The following is an 18829-nucleotide window of genomic DNA, read 5'->3' on the forward strand; positions in this document are numbered from 1 at the left end:
GAGAGGCCTCTTTATGGAAAAGTACGAGAAAAAAAAAATCAGGAAGTGATGAATTACATATAGACGGATATATTTACGTAAGTTACACTTACTTGTTGACAAGCACTAAATGACTGGTCAGTTACAGTAATAATAAAGTTTTGCATGTACGTTATTTTATGACAGACTATAAATTAATTAACCAACAGTAATTCAAGTCTGGCAATGTGTGACACTGCTGACAGTATTGCACTTTAGCTTCTCAAGCTAATGTTGATGTAAAGTTCAACATCAGCATGAATCTGAGTTTTCAGGGTGAAAAGTTCAAGCATGGGAAACCTTTATATCATTTGCGCATCCACCGAGCTACTGATTAGTAACCGCCTTTGACAAAAATGAGGTAATAAGCACTTAGATCACTTATGTAACAGAACCAGACTCATCACTCTGGTCGAGTTTCTGGAACAGCAGACTCAACAACCGTCCGTCTTGTCACACAGACCGGTGTGTCTTCTGCTATCAAACTATGTTTGGCCATACCATAATAGTATAGCTACCAGGAGAGAGAGAGAGCATCTCTGGAAGATAAGAAGCCATGTGTGTCATTACGTGGTTTGATCAGCTCACTAAAATCCTCCTTCATCTCCTACAGCATATCAAGAGGCTGTTAATCATGCATGATTAAACTAGCACTTCCTGTTACATTGAACTGACATTTATTCAAACTACTGTTTGGATGCACAAACTTTTTCTTTATTAGAAAAATAACTTGTGAACAACTTGGGGACGTGATGTAGGGCTCCTTACTTCCTCTGACCTCCACAAGTGAGATTAGTGTTAGAAGAGGGGGGGGGGGGGGGGGCTGCGCTGATCAGTCCCATTAGATGCTATAGACAGAAATGTCAACACACATGAACTGTACTGATGCAATGTGATACGGCTCAGCCTAAACGTCCAAATGTTGCTTTTAGTAACTGGGTTTCTGGGAACACTGTGACACAATCACTGATGACAAGATATTATTATTTGCTCAATGTGATAACTTACCAAACAAAATGTCCTGCTGATGTCATGCTTTCCATTGCAGCTGTAGCTTACAAAAAGATAAGTCTGCATGCACACTTTTACTTCAATCTCTATAATTACATTAGAACCTGACTCTTCAGCACAGGCTTGTGTTTTCAGCCTTACAAGGCACAAGAAGGGGTTAATAACAACATCATTAATAGGCTTTTATATCAACTCTGAACATCAGTCACCAGCGATAAACCTTCACACGTTTTATAAACAGGAAGAACTCGTCAAGCACGGAGACCAGCCGAGCGCCAGACCAAGAAAAAGGGCTTTCAAGCGGCCCTGAGATGCATTATTGAGTTAAAAGGATAGATGAAAAAAAAAAAAAGATCCAATTGTAAGCAGCTATCAGCAGAGGAGATCAGCCAGGAGTCCTATCTGACGCCCCATCTCTGGAAAAGAGAAGTGAAAAGCCAGGGGGAAAATGCAACGGCGGCCTCGGCGCTGCCTCAGACAGAAAACAAATAAAAAAGATCCAATTTTAATCTTTATCTGGGCTTCCATCGGATCGCTGCTTTATCTCTGCTCACATCGGCTTTTTCAGAGAACACGGACGTTTCCACAACAGAATTAAACAGGAAGCCACGGCTACAGTTTGAGCTGCCAATGGACAAAACATTCTTTACAAGGGCAGCAAATGAAAACTTTCTTCCAGGCGCAGGGTGGAAAGTGGCGCTGCTAAGTGGAGCCGGAATAAAGCCCAGAATAAAAGTATCTAGGAAAGAACGGGACCGAGTTTAAATAAATAAACAACCAATCTAAACTGAATTTAACTTGTGCTTTTAAGGTTCAGTCTGCTTATCAAATGCGTGTCCTGTGTTTGGTTGAAGTAACTCGGTGTCATAAAGCTCCTGTGGACACGGAGACTGTCCGGAGCTGCGCTCTCACCAAGTTTACCATGAACGCACCGCTCGACACGCGGCTCGCTCACAGAGCGCGCTGCTACTCACAACAGAACAACAACAACAACAACAACAACAACAACAAGACAACAACAACAACAACAAAAAGACAACATGTAGTAATGAAGAAGGCTCATTCTTACGTTTTATCTGCCGGGGTTTGCTCTGTTTTCTCCGGGACATGGTGGCTGTTCGCTCCTGTGACCAGGAGTCCGAGTGGACGGACTGACAGAGCGGCGGTGTGATTCTTCTTTCTGCCTCCTCTTCTTCTTCTTCTCCTTCTCCTTCTTCTTCTCCTTCTCCTTCTCCTTCTTCTTCTTCTCTTCCCCCACCTTTTTACTGCTGCGACGCGGCGCTCCGATCAGCGACCGGAGAAATCCGCATGACCCGCCTGCACTTTGATATCTTCTGCCACCGGAGCAGACGCAGGGCAGCCGACAGTGTGGCTCGGTCCCACTTGTCACGGCGTCCTCTCACTTGTCGCTCCCCTCCCTTGTCGCCTGTCCACCGTCCACCTTTCTCCCAGGTCTCTCGCTAACGTTATTCCTTCGCCGGCTGCGCCTCCGCCGCCACGACACGTCCGTCAGCCAGCACAGTTGTGTGTCTTGAGGAACGCTGAGGCTGTGTTTCACAGTTCAGCGGAGCAGTTGTTTTCTGTGAAGTTTCCTCTCGCCGGTCCGCCCCCTTGTCCGCCTGCACTGTCTCCGAACCGCGGAGCCACTTTCAATGGAGCTCCGGCGTTACGGTCGACTCTGCTTACTACAGAGCAGCACACGCACGTCGGGAACGCCCCTTGCGTCTGACGTATGGCGCCGCACTAATCGCCCATTGGTTCACAACTGTCCCATGTAAAGCAAGTATTTTTTAATCTGTCAAAATAAAATCAATATTTACAAAGAATTCCTATCTTACTGCATGATGATCCAGTAATTACATGGACCAGGGAAGGCAATATATATAATATATAGACCATCCTAAAACACACTAATAAAAATATTCTGATCAAATTAACTTTACATTTTGATTGATTGATTGATTGATTGATTGATATGTCCAAACAGCCATGGTATAGAAAACGCCATGGTAAAAAAAAAGGGAAATGTGTTAAGCAAAGTAATAAGTCATATATTGTGCCTGTTTGCTCCCTTTTTAAAAGTACATCGCTGTTGCTTTGTGAAAAACCTACTTGCAAATTTTGTTTGCATGTGTGTTGTTGTAAACTCTTCAATGTTCTGTGTCAAACAAAGACTTCTAGAAACTGATCTCATATGTCATATATTGTGCAAATTTCCTATTTTATTGTGTGTCTTGCTTGACATTAGATTGTGCTTTCATTGTACTGTAGTGTGAGTGATACAGACATTAGATCAGCTAGGATTTCCTTTTGGGCCAACAACAGGCTGCCTTGGTTTCCTGCATGGATGACTCAGATTGAAGTGATTGGACTGAATTAAATTTCAAACTATGATGTGTAGTGAGGGTTTACAGACACATGTGTAAATGGAGCTTGGTGTGCAGATTAAATTGAATTTAAATGTAAGGTTTGTAAGGCTTTCATTTCTCCAATCCATCAGGTGAGGAAATCTGATGTTTGTTTCAAGATTCACAAAGGTTTTTTTTATATATCAGATATAGTGGTACCACTGAAAATAACACATTTGTATTGTGTAGTAATAAACCACCAATACAGTGAACTGTAGTTCAGGTAAGGTCAATTCCCTGGTTTGTGTGACATCCAGAGGTGTAAATGCACTCTTGCTTGCATTCCCACATGCTGCTGCCTTCAACGTAAAATTCACTGGTGCCACCTAGTGACTCACAGAGAGTATAGTGTGGAGTACAGAAAGAAAAACTTGGCATGCTTTCTTATCTCCGGGTGTAAACAGTGCGTGGAGATGTTGCATAGCGGAAGATTCAGGATTGCAACTCTACAAGTGGGATGACAGATGTCTTGAAAAGTTAAGCTCTGACAACATTAGAAATGTAGTCTTTTTGTTGTCATCAAAATCTCAGACTGTTTGTTTGAACCTCAATGTTGGTCCTGATTTTCTATTTGGGTCAAGTAGAAACCTTAAACTGCCACTTTTATGTCAACTGTTTTCTAGTAGTCAGCACACATATGCTTCAGAATATGATAGTTTTTATAGATTTTAACCACACTGTGTAACATGTACAAAATGACATTTGTTGTAACTGCAGTAAGAAGTAAATGATAGTTTTTAAATTATGTCTGTCTTCTTTTTAAAGGTAATACAGCAAGAGACTATGCTTATAACGACCAAGGGTTTTTTTTGTTTGTTTTTTTAAATTCACTTCACCTTCATTTAACTGACATGGTGAATGATTCCAGTGGGTTAATCAGAGACAGGTGAGGAAATCATGATTGGCTTTAAATGAAGCATCAACCAAAATCTCTCTTTTTGCAAGCAAAGATGGGCTGTAGCTCACCACTTTATGCCAAACCTTGTGAAAGAATTGTCATCAACCATCACCATTACCATCAACAGGTTATAACATTGTGAAAAGATTCAGGGACTCAGGGATCCAGGAGCAATTAAAGACCAAAGGCACCAATCACTGTTGTTGAATGTGCATGACATTCAAGTCCTCAGGTAACCCGCCATGCTACTGTAATAATATAGACACATGGCCTAAAGCCATTGTCACTTAACACAGTTGACCACTACATCTAAGAATGTGATCTGAACTTTACTACGCCACACATCAAGGAACATTAGGCTCTGTAATCAAAAATGAGCATCTGTGATTGTGTAGAGGAGGATCAGTGCCCACAGCATGGGGACTTGCTGTAGAAAGAAATGCTTCCATTTCATGGAACCCTGTAACCCTGTCACTGTATAGCTCAGTATTTGTTCCACCCCTGCACCAACACAGTTTGTATGGAACAGCATCATATGCTCGTTTCAGTGGTTGACAGGGACGCTGCTGCACTGTAGATAGTGTGTTTGCATCATTTGTGTTATGAGTACAACAGGAATAAACCAAGGAGCCCCTGTACTGTAGAACACTGTATTTGAGACACAGCCCAGTGGTCTCGCATACTGTGGGCTGTTGTTTTGTTAGTCCTAGTCTAGGAGATCAGACTTTGGTCCACCTCTGCTTGCTCCATTTTGTCCTTCAATGGTGGTGATGGCTGAGTAATGTTAAAGACACCAGAGAAATCAAAGAACAAAATCCTCAGTGCTTCCTGTTCTTCTGTATGTACAACAACACGTTCATAACAACACAGCCTTACTGCTCCCACCCCAAGTTCACAGAACTCAGCGTGTTTGTTTGGCCGGATGGAACATCTAGTTAATCTGCTGATACTGAAAGGTAAACAGTGGGGTCAAAGCTGACCTCTGGGGTCAAAGATCCAATCGACAGGCCGAGATTAGCCCCCTGTTTTATTACATTATTCTCTACAAGCCTGAAGTGTGGTGACACTGGCTTCTTACAGTCAATCTCTTACAGAACATAAGTGCAGGTCTGCAGGTGCTGCTAGCTGATATAGTGGTTAAATCCACCTGGATGATCTCTCTCAGTTGGTGGTAAGTTCCATTCCCAACCTGAATGTTGTCACATGTGACTTATCTAAATCAAGCAACCCATACCTGGGGTTATCATGGTAAGTAGACCAGCTAGCTGTGCTCAGTTTTCTACTCTTGCTACTCACTGTGATCTGAGTCATTCACCTGTTTGTCCCTTTTTTTAAAGGATATTATTAAGTTATTGCTGCAGGTTTTTCATAACCTTTGATTGTTGGATTTACATTGATTTACATTACATCATTATTATTATTATTATTATTATAACACACCTGTACAATGTTTCCATTTGGATTTGTTGCAACTTGTTGCACATGTTACCAGGATCACTTTCACATTTCACTTTCAAACTGCCAAGAGTCATATGTACCAGGTTGAACTTAATTTGCAGACAGATCTCAAAGTTCAAGTCATCCCAGTTTTCTGAACGCTGCATTTTTTTCTTATTTGGTGTCTCCCAAGCCCAGCTCAACCTTCCAGCTTCAATAATGATTAACTACAGTACTGTATGTTGTGTTTGTGTGCATTGTGGAGGGTGGTTTGGTAAAAAGGTTGAACACTGATCAGTTTTACACATATGCAGCTGCCAAAATATCAAGTCACCAGAATCATGTTTTGGGAATGTTCCCAACATTTGTATATGAGCATGGCCTGCAGTATCTCAGGAGCAACTTGTGGTAATGTTTTCAAATTTTATTTATTAAGCTTCTACTTACACTCAAAGATCAAAGCTCAATGTCACGGTGACTTCATACTCATCCAATTCTCATCAATGCAATATCTCAGGAACGAAGAAGGAGGGAGTATCATTACATCTGGCATTAATGTCAAGATGAACTCATTAAACATGTGGGCAGACAGACAATGCTGCAGTTCTAGTTTTGTCATTTGAAGTGGTGCAGAGCGCTCTGGAAAAGGTCTGATATTCACAGATGCATCTGTGCATCACTCTGGATTTAGGGTCATGTCAATAAATTAACTATAAATGTGAGTAAGGGTGCACATAGAACATAACTAGAAACTTTGTTAGTTGGAAAGGGCCACTTGCTGAAAAGAATCACCTACCATAACATCACAACAATAAAACATGAGAAAAGTGCATGCAACAGGAGTCTGAGGGGGTTTAGCGAGCAATTAGAACTTTCTTAAAAAGAAAAGCTGACAAAACATATTTTAAACAAATACCGACTTTAAACTACTTTAAGTACACACAGAAACCCTTCACCCATCATACAATATAACCCAGCAATATGGATGTAGAGCAGTATTATGTACTTCCATATGCAACATTGTTTGAATACTTTCTATTTTATAAGCAAGGCTGTTCTGATCCTAACATGCAGATATTTAGGACCTTGTTCCGTCTGCTGCCTGTCTTACTGGAAGTTCCTGCGTGTGTGCCTGGTTGTCAAGCCACTCGTTAAATATTGTGATAGCACTTATTCCAAAGCAACATCTCCAAGGAGAAGCAGCAAGATAACATCACGTCAGTAATATGTGGAAAAGAAGCGAATCGTATCACAGTGGAGCTGGCAGATGTTTGCAGAAGGTAGACGAAACAGTTTCACAGTGTTCCACCAAAACCAGGGAATCAGCAACAACACTAGCATCCAAATCCTTTTATCTGGTCCTGTGACTTTGAGCAGCCCCAGATGTCTGTGAAACAATGACCCTAAATGTTTTTGAGGAAGAACAAGATTGTTTTTATCCTACAATATATTTGCCTTACTGTCAACCAGGGGTGGATCTACAGGGAGGTGAGGGAGGGCAGCTGCCCTGGCCAGGGTTTGCCCCCGGCTATGATAATCTGTTGAAGCGTCTTTAAAACCTAACACATTGTTGGCTGGTTTTATGTGTGTTTCATGTCAGATTGTCTCATCTTAGCCAGGTCTACCTTAAAAAGCCTCAGTTTGATTTACCTGGGAAAATGCATTTTAAATTATTAATGAATAAAATACAAACTTAGCTGCTATTGTACTGCAACAAACCTGCACAGGGGCATTCACTCCCAGGGAGTCATGCTCCCTTCTACCCTGGGCAGCCGCTCCTGTCCATAAGTCTGGTGAAAAGACTCCAATAGGGAAAACAGGCCTTGTTCAACTTCTGCTCAACTCCACTGAATTCGACTGCTGGTTGCACATGAGTACAATACAGTGTGGAAATAGTATAAAATGAATAAGAATATGACGTATTAAAGTATCTTATCCTGAAAATCCTGTGATGTATCAGCAGTAGTGTTGGAAATGTTATCTACAGTTTATGAGGATGGAGCCACCACTTACTCACTCCAACACTACTAAATCTCCTCTCCTCTAAGGAAGTAACACATATGTCATCCAGCTGTCTAAACATCCTCAAATATCTCTCATGATCACATGACCTAGCAACGTATCAGGCACAAATCTCTAATACCAACCAACAATATTTTTGTCTGCAGCATTTCTGTCTCAAACACTCCCTCCCACCAGTTTTCTCGAAGACAACATTGTGGTTCATGTTGCACTCGGTACAGTAGGCGTACAGCGTGTGAGGCTGCTTTGCAAGGCTGAGGTGCAGTGGTCAAAGAGCAGGCTTCTGTTATTTTTGTTATAGCGGTCAGAGTTCAGCTTGAGGTGCATTAGAGATCCAATCAATGACGTCTGTACACATTCATGGAGAGCTGTGCTTGTGACATGATGTGTTTGTTTGTGATGTGTGTGCAGATGCCCGTTGTATGTAGTGGTGGAGGAAAAAGTAAATGATACTTCAAATGGAAATACACAAGTAATGTCCAGTACTTGAATAAATGCAACACTTTTTGGGTTTAGGTTAGGGTGTGAATGACTGTGAACGTCCTCACAAAGACAGAAGGACAACCGTGTGTGTGTGTGTGTGTATGTGTTGGAGGGGAGGTACTAGAGGGCCAGCACAGGGGCAGGTGGGTATTTCTCTCAAAGTACACTCACAGTCCTCTGAGTCTTTTCTTCTGCTCCCGTCAGGATGAGAACAGCGTTGTTCATTGTTTATCTGCTTCAGGTAGCACACGCAACACCAGGTAAGACAACCACACATCTGACCTGATATTAGGGGACGACCAGCTGCTGCAGGCAGACGACAGGCTGCATGTGTCGACTGTACAGTTTCAGCATAAATCAATTCCATGAGATTTGATAGTTCATTCTTCTCATTGACTTTTCAGACGCTGCCGGTAACTTGTTGTAACCTCATCTGTTCTTATACAGTATGTGAGGCGTTTCAGGGCTTTTGAGTGGGCTCCGGAAAATAAGAACTAGTTGGTGGAATTTTCTAAAACCCACTGCGTCATCCATTGAAAGACATTAGTTCTGTTTATCTGATTTCACTGTTTCCTAAACAATGGTGCAAAGTAATTAAGTACATTTACTCAAATAATGTACTTAAGTATAGTATTTGAGGTACTTGACTATTTTCGTCTTATACTTTTTTTTACAAGTGCTCTACTTGGAAAACAGACTTATCTTAATATCAATTTACTGACTAATACAAAGAACAAAGGGACTTCCTTTTGTGTAACTCATTAAGTTTTTGGCCACAGCACTATCTCCCCAAAAAGTCCCTGGTCACGTGAAGTACTTTGAAGGTTCTATCGTGGGCCCTGCACTGCTGAACACCACTGATTGTTCAGATACCACCTGGCATGACACACATTCTTAATGCTATCGCTTGTTTTTCATGTTTCACATATTTCACAGACTGGTTTCTGAACTTGGAAAGAAAAAGTACCAAAAACTGATGGAAATTCACAGAAGGTTTTTTAACTACTGCTGAACGTAATTCTGGTGAATATACAAGTCTAGTCCAGATTTGTTCCTCATGTGCCTCATAAGTAGGTTTCAGCAGAAATGTTCAGGCCTTGTTAAGTTGAATTCATGTACAGATTCAAGGAGAGAACCATTTCAAAACCCTAGGTTTCTTTGAACTCTTTCACATTTGTGCTAGAAACGTCAAACAAACTTGAAAAACATGGCAAATCTACATAGATTAGCAAAATAACTAAAGGGGTTTAATACAGGTAGCGATGTTAAAAAATACTCTGGATAGCAATAAAAGTACAAATAAAATCAAATGTAAGGTAGACGTTCCTTAAAATTGTACTTAAATACTGTATTTGAGTATTAACAGTTAACCAGTGTAGTATTCAACGTCCATTGATTTCTAACTGTCATGTTATTATTTAGTGACAATACCATCAATCTGCACATACATTAATATTATCACACAATAACAAAATCAATTTGACAACAATCACGGCAGACATCATGTCATGTAAAAAGGAAAAACTCTGGTATGGTCCTTTAATACACCCAACACTCTTTTCTGTCTACTCTGTTTCTAGCTGGGATCACTGACCTTGTGGTCTCTCTGAAAAATGGAAGAATCCGAGGGGAGTATTTGACAGTGAAAGGCACAGAAAGGAGAGTGAAGCAATACCTGGGTATTCCCTTTGCCCGGCCCCCTGTTGGACCCCTCCGTCTGGCTGCTCCCCAGGATGCAGAGCCCTGGGAGGGGGAGAGAGACTGCACACACCAGCCTCCCATGTAACACACAGTGACCCCTTCAAATCTGAGTAACAGATTTTTCTCTTTGGATGACACACATTTTTTTCTTTACCTCTCTTTCTACCTCAGGTGTGTCCAGGATTTAGAAATAGCCATTAATGTTTCGAAGACCATGTCAATAGAATTCACCCCACCGGAGGTTTCAGAAGACTGTCTGTATCTGAGCGTATACACTCCAGCTGAAGCAGCAAAAGGGGACAAAGTGCCGGTGCGTTAAAGAGAAGTGTTCACAAAATAAAAAGCAGTACAGTACACAACATAACTGAATATAGCCTAGGTTAATATAACTGTGCCTGTCCATTTAATGTCTATTTAATGAAAAACATTAATTATATGTGCTTGACTAAAGCAAATATAATTAAAGTAGAATATTTTAACTACAACCTAAGTCAGTACATGCTTCATTAGTGGGATTCCATTCCTTTCATTCTGCTCCACACCAGTATCATAGAAATCTGTCATTCTTTGCAGATGATTCCATGTTCAAACCAAAATTTCCCCTTGGGGATCAATAAAGTATCTATCTATCATATTCTACTTGACTCAAGTCAGGAGTCAGGTTCTGTTTTTTTTAGCTTTTCTTCTTTTGCAAAGTGCGTGGGATCATTGTAATGTAGGAAAATTCCTCTCCTTCTGAACTGCATCAGACTGGAAGTGATCTCTTCATCCAGCATTTGATTTTATTGCATTCAGGGTGCATGTATCGATGTCAACGCCTGTCAGCAGGCATAGTGGTAGTTTTGGCCGGGCCAAATATGCTGGACTCCATCTGAGTTCTTACCTTCTTTTCTTTAGTTTTGCAATCTGACACAACCCATGACAAAAACTGAACTGAATTGCAGTGATCACCTCAATTTAGAACAGTTATCGTGGGACAGTGCAATTTCAAATTGTTCAAAACTGTAGTAATATTGCACAAGGTTGTACTCAGTTCTACTGTATACTGTAAATACGATAAAGAGGAACAGTCATGCATCAAACAATGTATTTGTGAGTAGAGGGAGTAGCTCAGGATGTTATTGTAGTGGACTGAATTTGACTTGTCTTCAAGTAATTAATTAATAACATTTATATTATAACTATAATTAATTAAATTAATGGATTGATTAATAATATTATGATTCCTAGCTGCTGACCGATGAACAATCTGAAGTATCAGATACACACTGAAAGACATTGGAATAATTGCTTTTAGTGTTCTGCACAAGCATTTAAAATCTATTAATCTCTTTGCTTTCAGCACTGTGTTCAGTTCCTGCAGCAGTGCTTACATACTGTTCGGTACTGACATTTGACAATTGAACTGCTTTCAGTGTTAAATCTCCACTAGCATTTCAAATATTTTTAGCACTTACAGAATTGCATTCTAGCGCTAAAACAGTGTAATCAACTGAGACTTCACCTACTTTCATTGCTTTCTAACCAACTGACATTCCAACTGCTTTCATTTCTTATTCTTTAGATGTTTTCTGTTGTTATAGGTCTATGTAATCTGTTGTTAATGTATCACAATGAGAGGTCAGTTGTGAGCACCAGACTCCTGTGCTGTGTTGTGTGTCAGGTGATGGTGTGGATCCACGGAGGGGGTCTGGCAATGGGTGCAGCTTCTCAGTATGATGGTGCTGCATTAGCTGCTTATGAAAACATAATAGTGGTCATTATTCAGTATCGCCTTGGCTTTCTGGGATTCCTGAGGTAAGGAATTGGGTGTACTTTTACAAATTAATTGTCAAATAATCCAAAGCGAATGGTTTACCTTTTCTTCTTCCCAAGCACTGGGGACGAACACGCTCGGGGAAACTGGGGTTTCCTGGATCAGCTGGCAGCTCTGAGATGGGTGAAGGAAAATATCGAAGCCTTTGGAGGCGATCCACAATCTGTCACAGTCGCTGGGGAATCTGCAGGAGGCATCAGTGCCTCCCTATTGGTAAAGTAAACTAATCACTGGAAGCGGGATACATGTAAAGCATCTTAACAGGAACGTTAACATTTAAACCCATGTTTTAGTGACCTAACTGTGCCTGTTGCTTGTAATTGATCATTTATGATTAGTCCATTTATCAAATCATTCCATATGTATCTTTTATATGAACAGACTCTGTCCCCACAAGCCAAAGGACTGTTTCAGAGGGCAATTTTTCAAAGTGGAGTAGCAACACTTGTGACCCACACTTCAAGCAATCCTTTAGTTCATGCCAAGGTACTGTAACATGCAAAGTTTACAGATTATCATGAATGAGCACATGCTCATTTTGAACATGTCTTCGTAGCAGCACTTTTGAATTATTATGACCTTACAAAGTTGGTACAGTTAATATATTAGCAAATAGTTGCCTGTGTGCAGATCCAACAGAAGTTCACTCTCCTTTTTGTTTGTAACTCTAACACTATTGTTCACCTGCTTGTTAGTAACTTTGTCTGTTGTTAGTGTACAGTTAATTTAAATAACTTATATTAACTTAATTTACTAATTTACTGATGTATTTGTGATGGAAGTAGAAGTTTCCTCTTTCCATCTAGATCATTGCCAATCTGACTGGATGTGACCGCAGCAGCACAGAGGAACTAGTCCAGTGTTTGAGAGGAAAAAGTACAGAAGAGTTAATTGAGGCTACTAAAAAGGTAAATGGTCTAGTTAAGATGTATGAGCCCTTGTTATAGACAGATTTAGCCTAGGAACAAGTTGATTACTGTAAACCAGATAGTAAACGATGCAACCTGATTATGCAAAGAAACCTGCTGTAAATACTTTGTGGTGTCTGGGTTTATTCTTGCAAATCACAATGAAGTCAATAAATGACAGCCTGTGAACATCAACTACCCGGCCAACATTAACTAAAGCCTCTGTCTTGTGTTTAGAGGAAGATTTACCTGGGAGCCGTGGTGGACGGCGTGCTGCTGACTGATGCAGCTGAGGAGCTTCTCAAGAAGAAAGAAATTCTGAAGGTCCCGGTGCTGATGGGAATAACCAACCATGAGTTTGGATGGATCCTGCCTCAGGTCACACACATGTCTCAACGCTTTAATTCTAAACACTCATAACAACATAATAAATGTTCCCACACCCAGCTTCTGTGACAACTTTGTCACTCCTGTTGTTAATGTTGGTGTCTTGGTCTAATTGTGAAGCTTTGTCTCACTCTGATTGCAGAGCTTTGCCCCTCCTGGCTGGGAACATGGCATGAGCAGAGAGTCAGTGCTGGCAGTGATGAACATGTTCAATCCTGCAGGGGTAAGCTGTTGTGTGTTTGACATTAAAAAGTATTAAGCCACACTAAAATTATTAATTGAAATCAATGAAGGACTAGAGGGATTATATCAATATCCATCCATCCATTATCCCAACTACTTTCCTTAAGGAGTTTATTGTGACAGGAATTATTGGTTGAGAGAGGTGAATACAGGAAACTGACAGGGAAGCTGGGACACTGCGAGTTGTAATCTTTAAATACAAAATGGTGGGCACCAGTATGGAGTACTCCATCTAGCAAAGAGATAGTAAAGAACTCAGTCCAAAAGGGAAAAACAAGAAAAAACACCAAGTAACAAAAGGCACACAGGTAGATTTTAAGGTTGGTGTCTGATTTCTGGGAGAGAATGGCCCCGACACCAGAGACGGAAGCATCATCCTCGAGAATAAACTCGAGGAGGAGAATCTCTAAGGGGAGCAAATGCACTCTGAGGGGTCCATGAAAAGAGCATCTTGATGAGGGGAGTCTGTGAAGGGGAGCAGCAATCCAACTGAAACCCAAGAACCAGTGAACCTGTTTCTGGTTCTCAGGAGTGGGCCAGGACGGGAGGAACCACTGGAGAACAGCCCTTACATGGTTTACATGCGCGGTCTCAGAACAGGAGAAGATCTTGTCAAGATCAACTAAGACAAAGTGATAACCATTTCTCAATTTCCAATTTTGTCAATATCTTGGCTCCCTGCCAGAATTCAAAAGCAGAGGTAAGTAATAGAAAGGAACAGCAATTCTTTACAGTTCTATTATTTAGACCACGATAGTTAATGCACATGGGATACCATCTATTTTACCCACAAAGAAAAAACATGCTCCTGCTGGAGAACATGTGATGCGATGTATTTAGTCATGGTTTCTTGCTCTGGGGGTGAAAAAGCGAAAGGCCTACCTCTGGGAGAAACTGTGCCTGGAAGGTCTATCCCGCAATCATAGGAGCAATAGGGAGGGAGTGAGGTGGCTTTTTTTTTAATTAAAGACCTCAATCAGGTCGAGATGTTCAGCTGGGACCATAAAGATGTCCGGACAAACGTCCTCCTCCTGAGACTTATCAGATTCAGAAGGGGTAGCAGACTTTGGCCAGTTTACGAGTCTTCAAGTCCTCCAACCAACAATTGGACTGGTCAGTCAGTCAATCTGCAGATTGTGCTTATTAAACCAGGGTGTCCCTAGAATAACCGGGTGTTGGGGAGACTAAATAACAAGGAAAGAAATTTGTAACAGGTCATTAAGGGAGTGCACCTTTAATCGTTGAGAGGGGAGAGATCATAGATTATCCATGGCAAGTTCTAGTTCAATAAAATTAAAATCAGAGCCTGAGTCAATGACATAGGTACCTGAAAAAAATCTGTTGATTAGTTGACATCATCCATCATCCTTTGTAACAACCTGGGCTTACAATGAGACATTACGGGGTCCTTAACACGGTCTGCAAGGCCCCTGTAAAAGGAGACCATTAGGGCCTTTTCATGCCACTCACAGATGCTGGACAGCATAAATGGAAGATGCATGACCACTCAGCTGTTTCCCATTTTCTAGGATGCCCATTTAGCTGCTTTAGCTAGATCTGAAGGATAGACTGAGGGATGCAGTTCGAACAAAAGCTCACACTGGTTAAACACATACAGGTTGAACACAACACAACACAATAGTAAAACATGCACAAACCATCCAGGTCCAGGTCTTTATTATCTATGAGGGAAGATCTCATTGTCCAGCTTTTCACTCTGTTCCAGGCCACGTATGGCAACAGCATCATCGCAGATGAATACCTGAAAGATGCTAAGACACCAGAAGAGATCAGAGATGGATTCACTGAAATCATGGGAGACCTTCTGATGACGCTGCCCGTCGTCAAAGTAGCCGCATACCACTCAGGTCAGTAGGGGCATCTAGCACTAATTACTAGTTTTCCTATTAAAGGGCAAATTCAGTGATTTTTAACTTGCTTCCTAGGATTCTAGTATGAAGAGTATGTTTACCAGTATATGAATTCTATACACATATCTCTGCAGTGCTGTTAAAAAATATTTGCCCACATCCTGACTATTTATATTTTTAGCTATTTATTGATTTGTTTTGCATATTTGTCACATTTAAATTATTCAGATAATCAAACAATTTTTAAAACTACACAAAGATAACCCAAGTAAATACAAAATGCTGTTCTTAAATTATGATTACATTTATTAAGGGAAAATGTTGTCCAAACCTGCCTGGTCCTGTTAAATCATGGATGAACTGTGATTTACCACATTTTGTGTAAATCTGAGGAAAATCTGCCCCACACCAGGCCTGATTACTGCCAGACCTGCTGAACTCATCCAGGAGGTCATGATAGAACCCACAACATCTAAAGAACTGCAGGCCTCACTTGCCGCTGTTAGAATCCGTGTTCATGATTCCACATTGAGAGTTCACTGGACAGTAATGGCTTCCATGGGAGATGGCTGACCAAAAAGAACATAAAGGCTCATCTCACATTTGCCAAAAAACATCTTGATTATCCCCAAGACTTTTGGACAAATATTCTGTCAACTGATGAGAAAAATGTTGAACGTTTTGGAAGGTATTCTTCCCATTACATATGTGTAAAACTAGCACAGCCTTTAATACAAAAATAACCAACAGTCAAACATGGTGGTGGTAGTGTAACGCTGTGGGGCCGTTTTGGGGTTACTAAAAACAGTTGATTGCAGTTGCTACGACCAAGAGTGACACAACCAGTTATAAGGTTTATTGAGTAATTACTTTTTCACATAGTGCCAGGCAGGTTCCCTTAAGAAATGAAATCATCATTTTTGATGTGGATTTGGTTGGATTGGTTTCACTTGCAGCTATTGCCATGGGTTAACTTCTCCCTGTTCAGTCCTCTGCAGATGGCTCCATAGTGCGGCTCTATTTAGACCCAAGCCAGCGCTAAATGTTACAGGAAATGTCAGCCTTTTGCTGTGTTTATTCATCATTCATCAAAAACTGCATTTTGTATTTCCTCTGGTTATCTTTGTTAATATAAAAAAATTGTTTGAGGAAGTTTGATTTTTGATCAAAAAGCAGCAGTTCGGGCTGAGGTTTAAACCTCCATAGTCCTCAATCCTCCAGAAGGGGGTTTTGGAAAGAAGAATACATGTGTTCTAATAAGGCAGAGGAATGTTTACTGCAACTTACCTTTCCCTCTTTGGTGTATTTAGATGCAGGTGTTCCAGTTTATATGTATGAGTTTATATACAGTGCTGAGCTCCACAAGCACAAGAGACCCAGTTTTGTGAAGGCAGATCATGCAGATGATGTCGGCTTCATGTTTGGTGGATGTTTCTGGAATGGACATATAAAAATCATAGGTAGGTTTAATATGCTATTTATACAGTAATATTATCTATAAGTAAATGTATACCCTACATAATAGGAACAGAGTGGCTCTTTTGCTGTATTTTCTCACTATGCATGCTTCAACTGAGTAAGCTAATATGCATCGAAGATCATGTGTGGTCACTTCATACCCCAAAATGGAGGAATGAAGGGGCGATCAGGTCCTGGAGTTCAGTTTTTCATCCTGCTCTTAAACTTCTCTTGTCTCATCTTCAGGAAACATCACCAAGGACGACGAAAAGTTTTGTAGGACCATGATGGCATACTGGGGTAATTTTGCCCGTACTGGGTGAGTAAGGACTGAGATCAACAATGTCATTAAAGCTGCATTAATCAAAACTGCCTGTGAGAAGCTTTGTTCTCCAGCAAGACCATGACCTAAAGCTTCCGATGTCAAAACAGCATATAATGTTGTGGCACGGCCAGGTCAGAGCCCAGGCCTGAAGGGCTATAGGAACTTACAAGTTTACAAAGTTGAACCCATAGACATTTATCACCTAACTCTGCTGTCACCCTTTACCTTGTCTTGTTTAGTTCAATATTAAGCTTAACACAGCAAAACACATCACCAGAACTACAGACTCACGGGAGGACAGCATTGTTGGAAACCGAAGAAGGGCTTATTCTGAAATGTTATATCTTAGTTATTTACTTGCTATGTTTGAACTAGCCATGATCCAAAGGTAGATCTCATGCTTTTGGAGGACATGCATAAATGCAACGAGGCAGGTTATCTTAAGAATATAAAAGCAGTGAGCACTGCCTTTAGGATCTTCTGCATCATGCTCTACTATATCTGAGTTCAAATCCTGATACTGTAATCCTCAGGCGATCTGAACAGCCTACAGCTCTAATTACAGTGACTTCTCTGTTGAAACTCATGGCTCACAGGTCGCTGCAGCTGGCCTCCTTCTCCTTCTTCTCTCATCTTCCCCACTAGGTGGTGGCACAGGCTTAACAATTGGTAGTCATGGTCTCTAAGCTGGAAAATACTAACTGAAGTCCAGCTGGGCTTCATTCCACAGACCAGAATTCCTCTTGTATGTCTGGGAAGTTAAGACCGGGGCTTATCTCCTCTCCCTGCCATGTCTCCAACTGGCCGCAATGGGATTTTACCCAACTGTTGTGGATTTGAAGTAGCTGAGACCTAAATCCTGAAAATGTATATGTGTCCATTGTTTGCATACACATGGCCTACATGGAGAGGTGACAGACATCTTGCAGATGTCTCGGACCAAAGTGGGTTCCGGCCTTGATGGGCTAGTGTCCCACGTCAAACCCGTAGATGTGTGAGAATGGAAATTGTTTAATGTCTAATAGAAACCAATGATGCAGTTTGCTTTCACAGACAATCATGAAGGGATGCAGCCACAACAAATAAAATATGATTTTTTGTTTGAATATCTCTTCAGCTCTCCCAGTGGTCCTGGTCTGGTCAGCTGGCCTCAATATGACAAACAGAAGCAAGAGTACATGGAGCTGGGCCTGACACAGACTGTGAAGCAAAAACTGAAGAAGGACAGAGTCCACTTCGCCACGGTCGACCTCCCACAGAAGCTGCAACGGTTAGCAGCTGCAGCTGCCAAAGCTGGAAACTGATCCATGCAAGCTGTTCTTTTGTTTGTATTAATGCTACCTTTGAGAATTAATGATGGTATAGTATGGTATGGCTAATTAGTGTCAGAAGCCTTTTATCTCAGTTTTAGAATTGATATATTTAGCTCCTTTTGATTCCAATGAAGGGTCTTTTGTGGTGACATTTATTTGGTAATATACTGTAGGTGTAATTAAATCCTTTCATTGCAAAGAAACAATAACACGTCTGTAGATACAGCTTGAAATTGTGTTTAAATGCAAAGAAAATCATGTAGTTCTCATTTAGAAATTAAAATGATTGCTCATAAGTATATGTAGTCCTTACGCTCCATGCAAAATCACCTGAGTGATTTGTTAGAATTCACAGTGGAGAAATGCATCTGTGCACATTTTGTGTATCTGGACACTACTAACAGGGCCAAACGCATTTCCGGTAAAATAACCTAAACAATAAAATGTCTATTCTCCAGCACGGCTCCGTCAAGCAGCGAATAGAAACTGAGACTATGTCTTTATAAAATATAGTCATATTTTTCCAAATA

General features: G+C 40.9%; 2 protein-coding genes across 3 annotated transcripts in view; one reads left to right on the forward strand and one right to left on the reverse strand.

Annotated features, from left to right (window-relative positions):
* Positions 1–2752, reverse strand: part of zfpm1 (zinc finger protein, FOG family member 1) — an 81778-nt gene extending 79026 nt beyond the window's left edge. The window contains exon 1 of the mRNA XM_026365177.1: positions 2099–2752. Coding sequence (XP_026220962.1) covers positions 2099–2138 — 40 coding nt within the window. The 5' untranslated portion in view covers positions 2139–2752. The remainder of the gene's footprint in view (positions 1–2098) is intronic.
* A 2735-nt stretch (positions 2753–5487) lies between these two features.
* Positions 5488–18341, forward strand: LOC113166429 (carboxylesterase 5A-like). 2 transcript variants are annotated; one of them, XM_026366558.1, is made up of 13 exons: positions 5488–5506; positions 9858–10059; positions 10150–10288; positions 11642–11775; positions 11854–12007; positions 12176–12280; positions 12601–12702; positions 12940–13080; positions 13232–13312; positions 15059–15200; positions 16514–16663; positions 16908–16980; positions 18104–18341. In XM_026366558.1, coding segments are annotated over exons 2-13 (1410 nt in total). In that variant the 5' UTR covers positions 5488–5506; positions 9858–10057; the 3' UTR covers positions 18291–18341. The 2 variants fall into 2 exon arrangements, with proteins under 2 accessions (XP_026222343.1, XP_026222342.1); XM_026366557.1 differs by lacking the exon at positions 5488–5506 and adding an exon at positions 8406–8537.
* Positions 18342–18829: the final 488 nt, after the last annotated feature.

This window comes from Anabas testudineus, chromosome 6 (assembly GCF_900324465.2).
Source record: "Anabas testudineus chromosome 6, fAnaTes1.2, whole genome shotgun sequence".
NCBI lineage: Eukaryota > Metazoa > Chordata > Actinopteri > Anabantiformes > Anabantidae > Anabas > Anabas testudineus.

What these genes read in the sequence shown, in the direction of transcription:
- LOC113166429 (XM_026366557.1), top strand. Translation starts at nt 8,483, where the DNA reads ATGAGAACAGCGTTGTTCATTGTTTATCTGCTTCAGGTAGCACACGCA. An exon ending in CAAAAGGGGACAAAGTGCCG is followed by an intron (nt 10,289 to 11,641) that starts GTGCGTTAAAGA and finishes GTTGTGTGTCAG; the next exon opens with GTGATGGTGTGGATCCACGG. An exon ending in GGCTTTCTGGGATTCCTGAG is followed by an intron (nt 11,776 to 11,853) that starts GTAAGGAATTGG and finishes CTTCTTCCCAAG; the next exon opens with CACTGGGGACGAACACGCTC.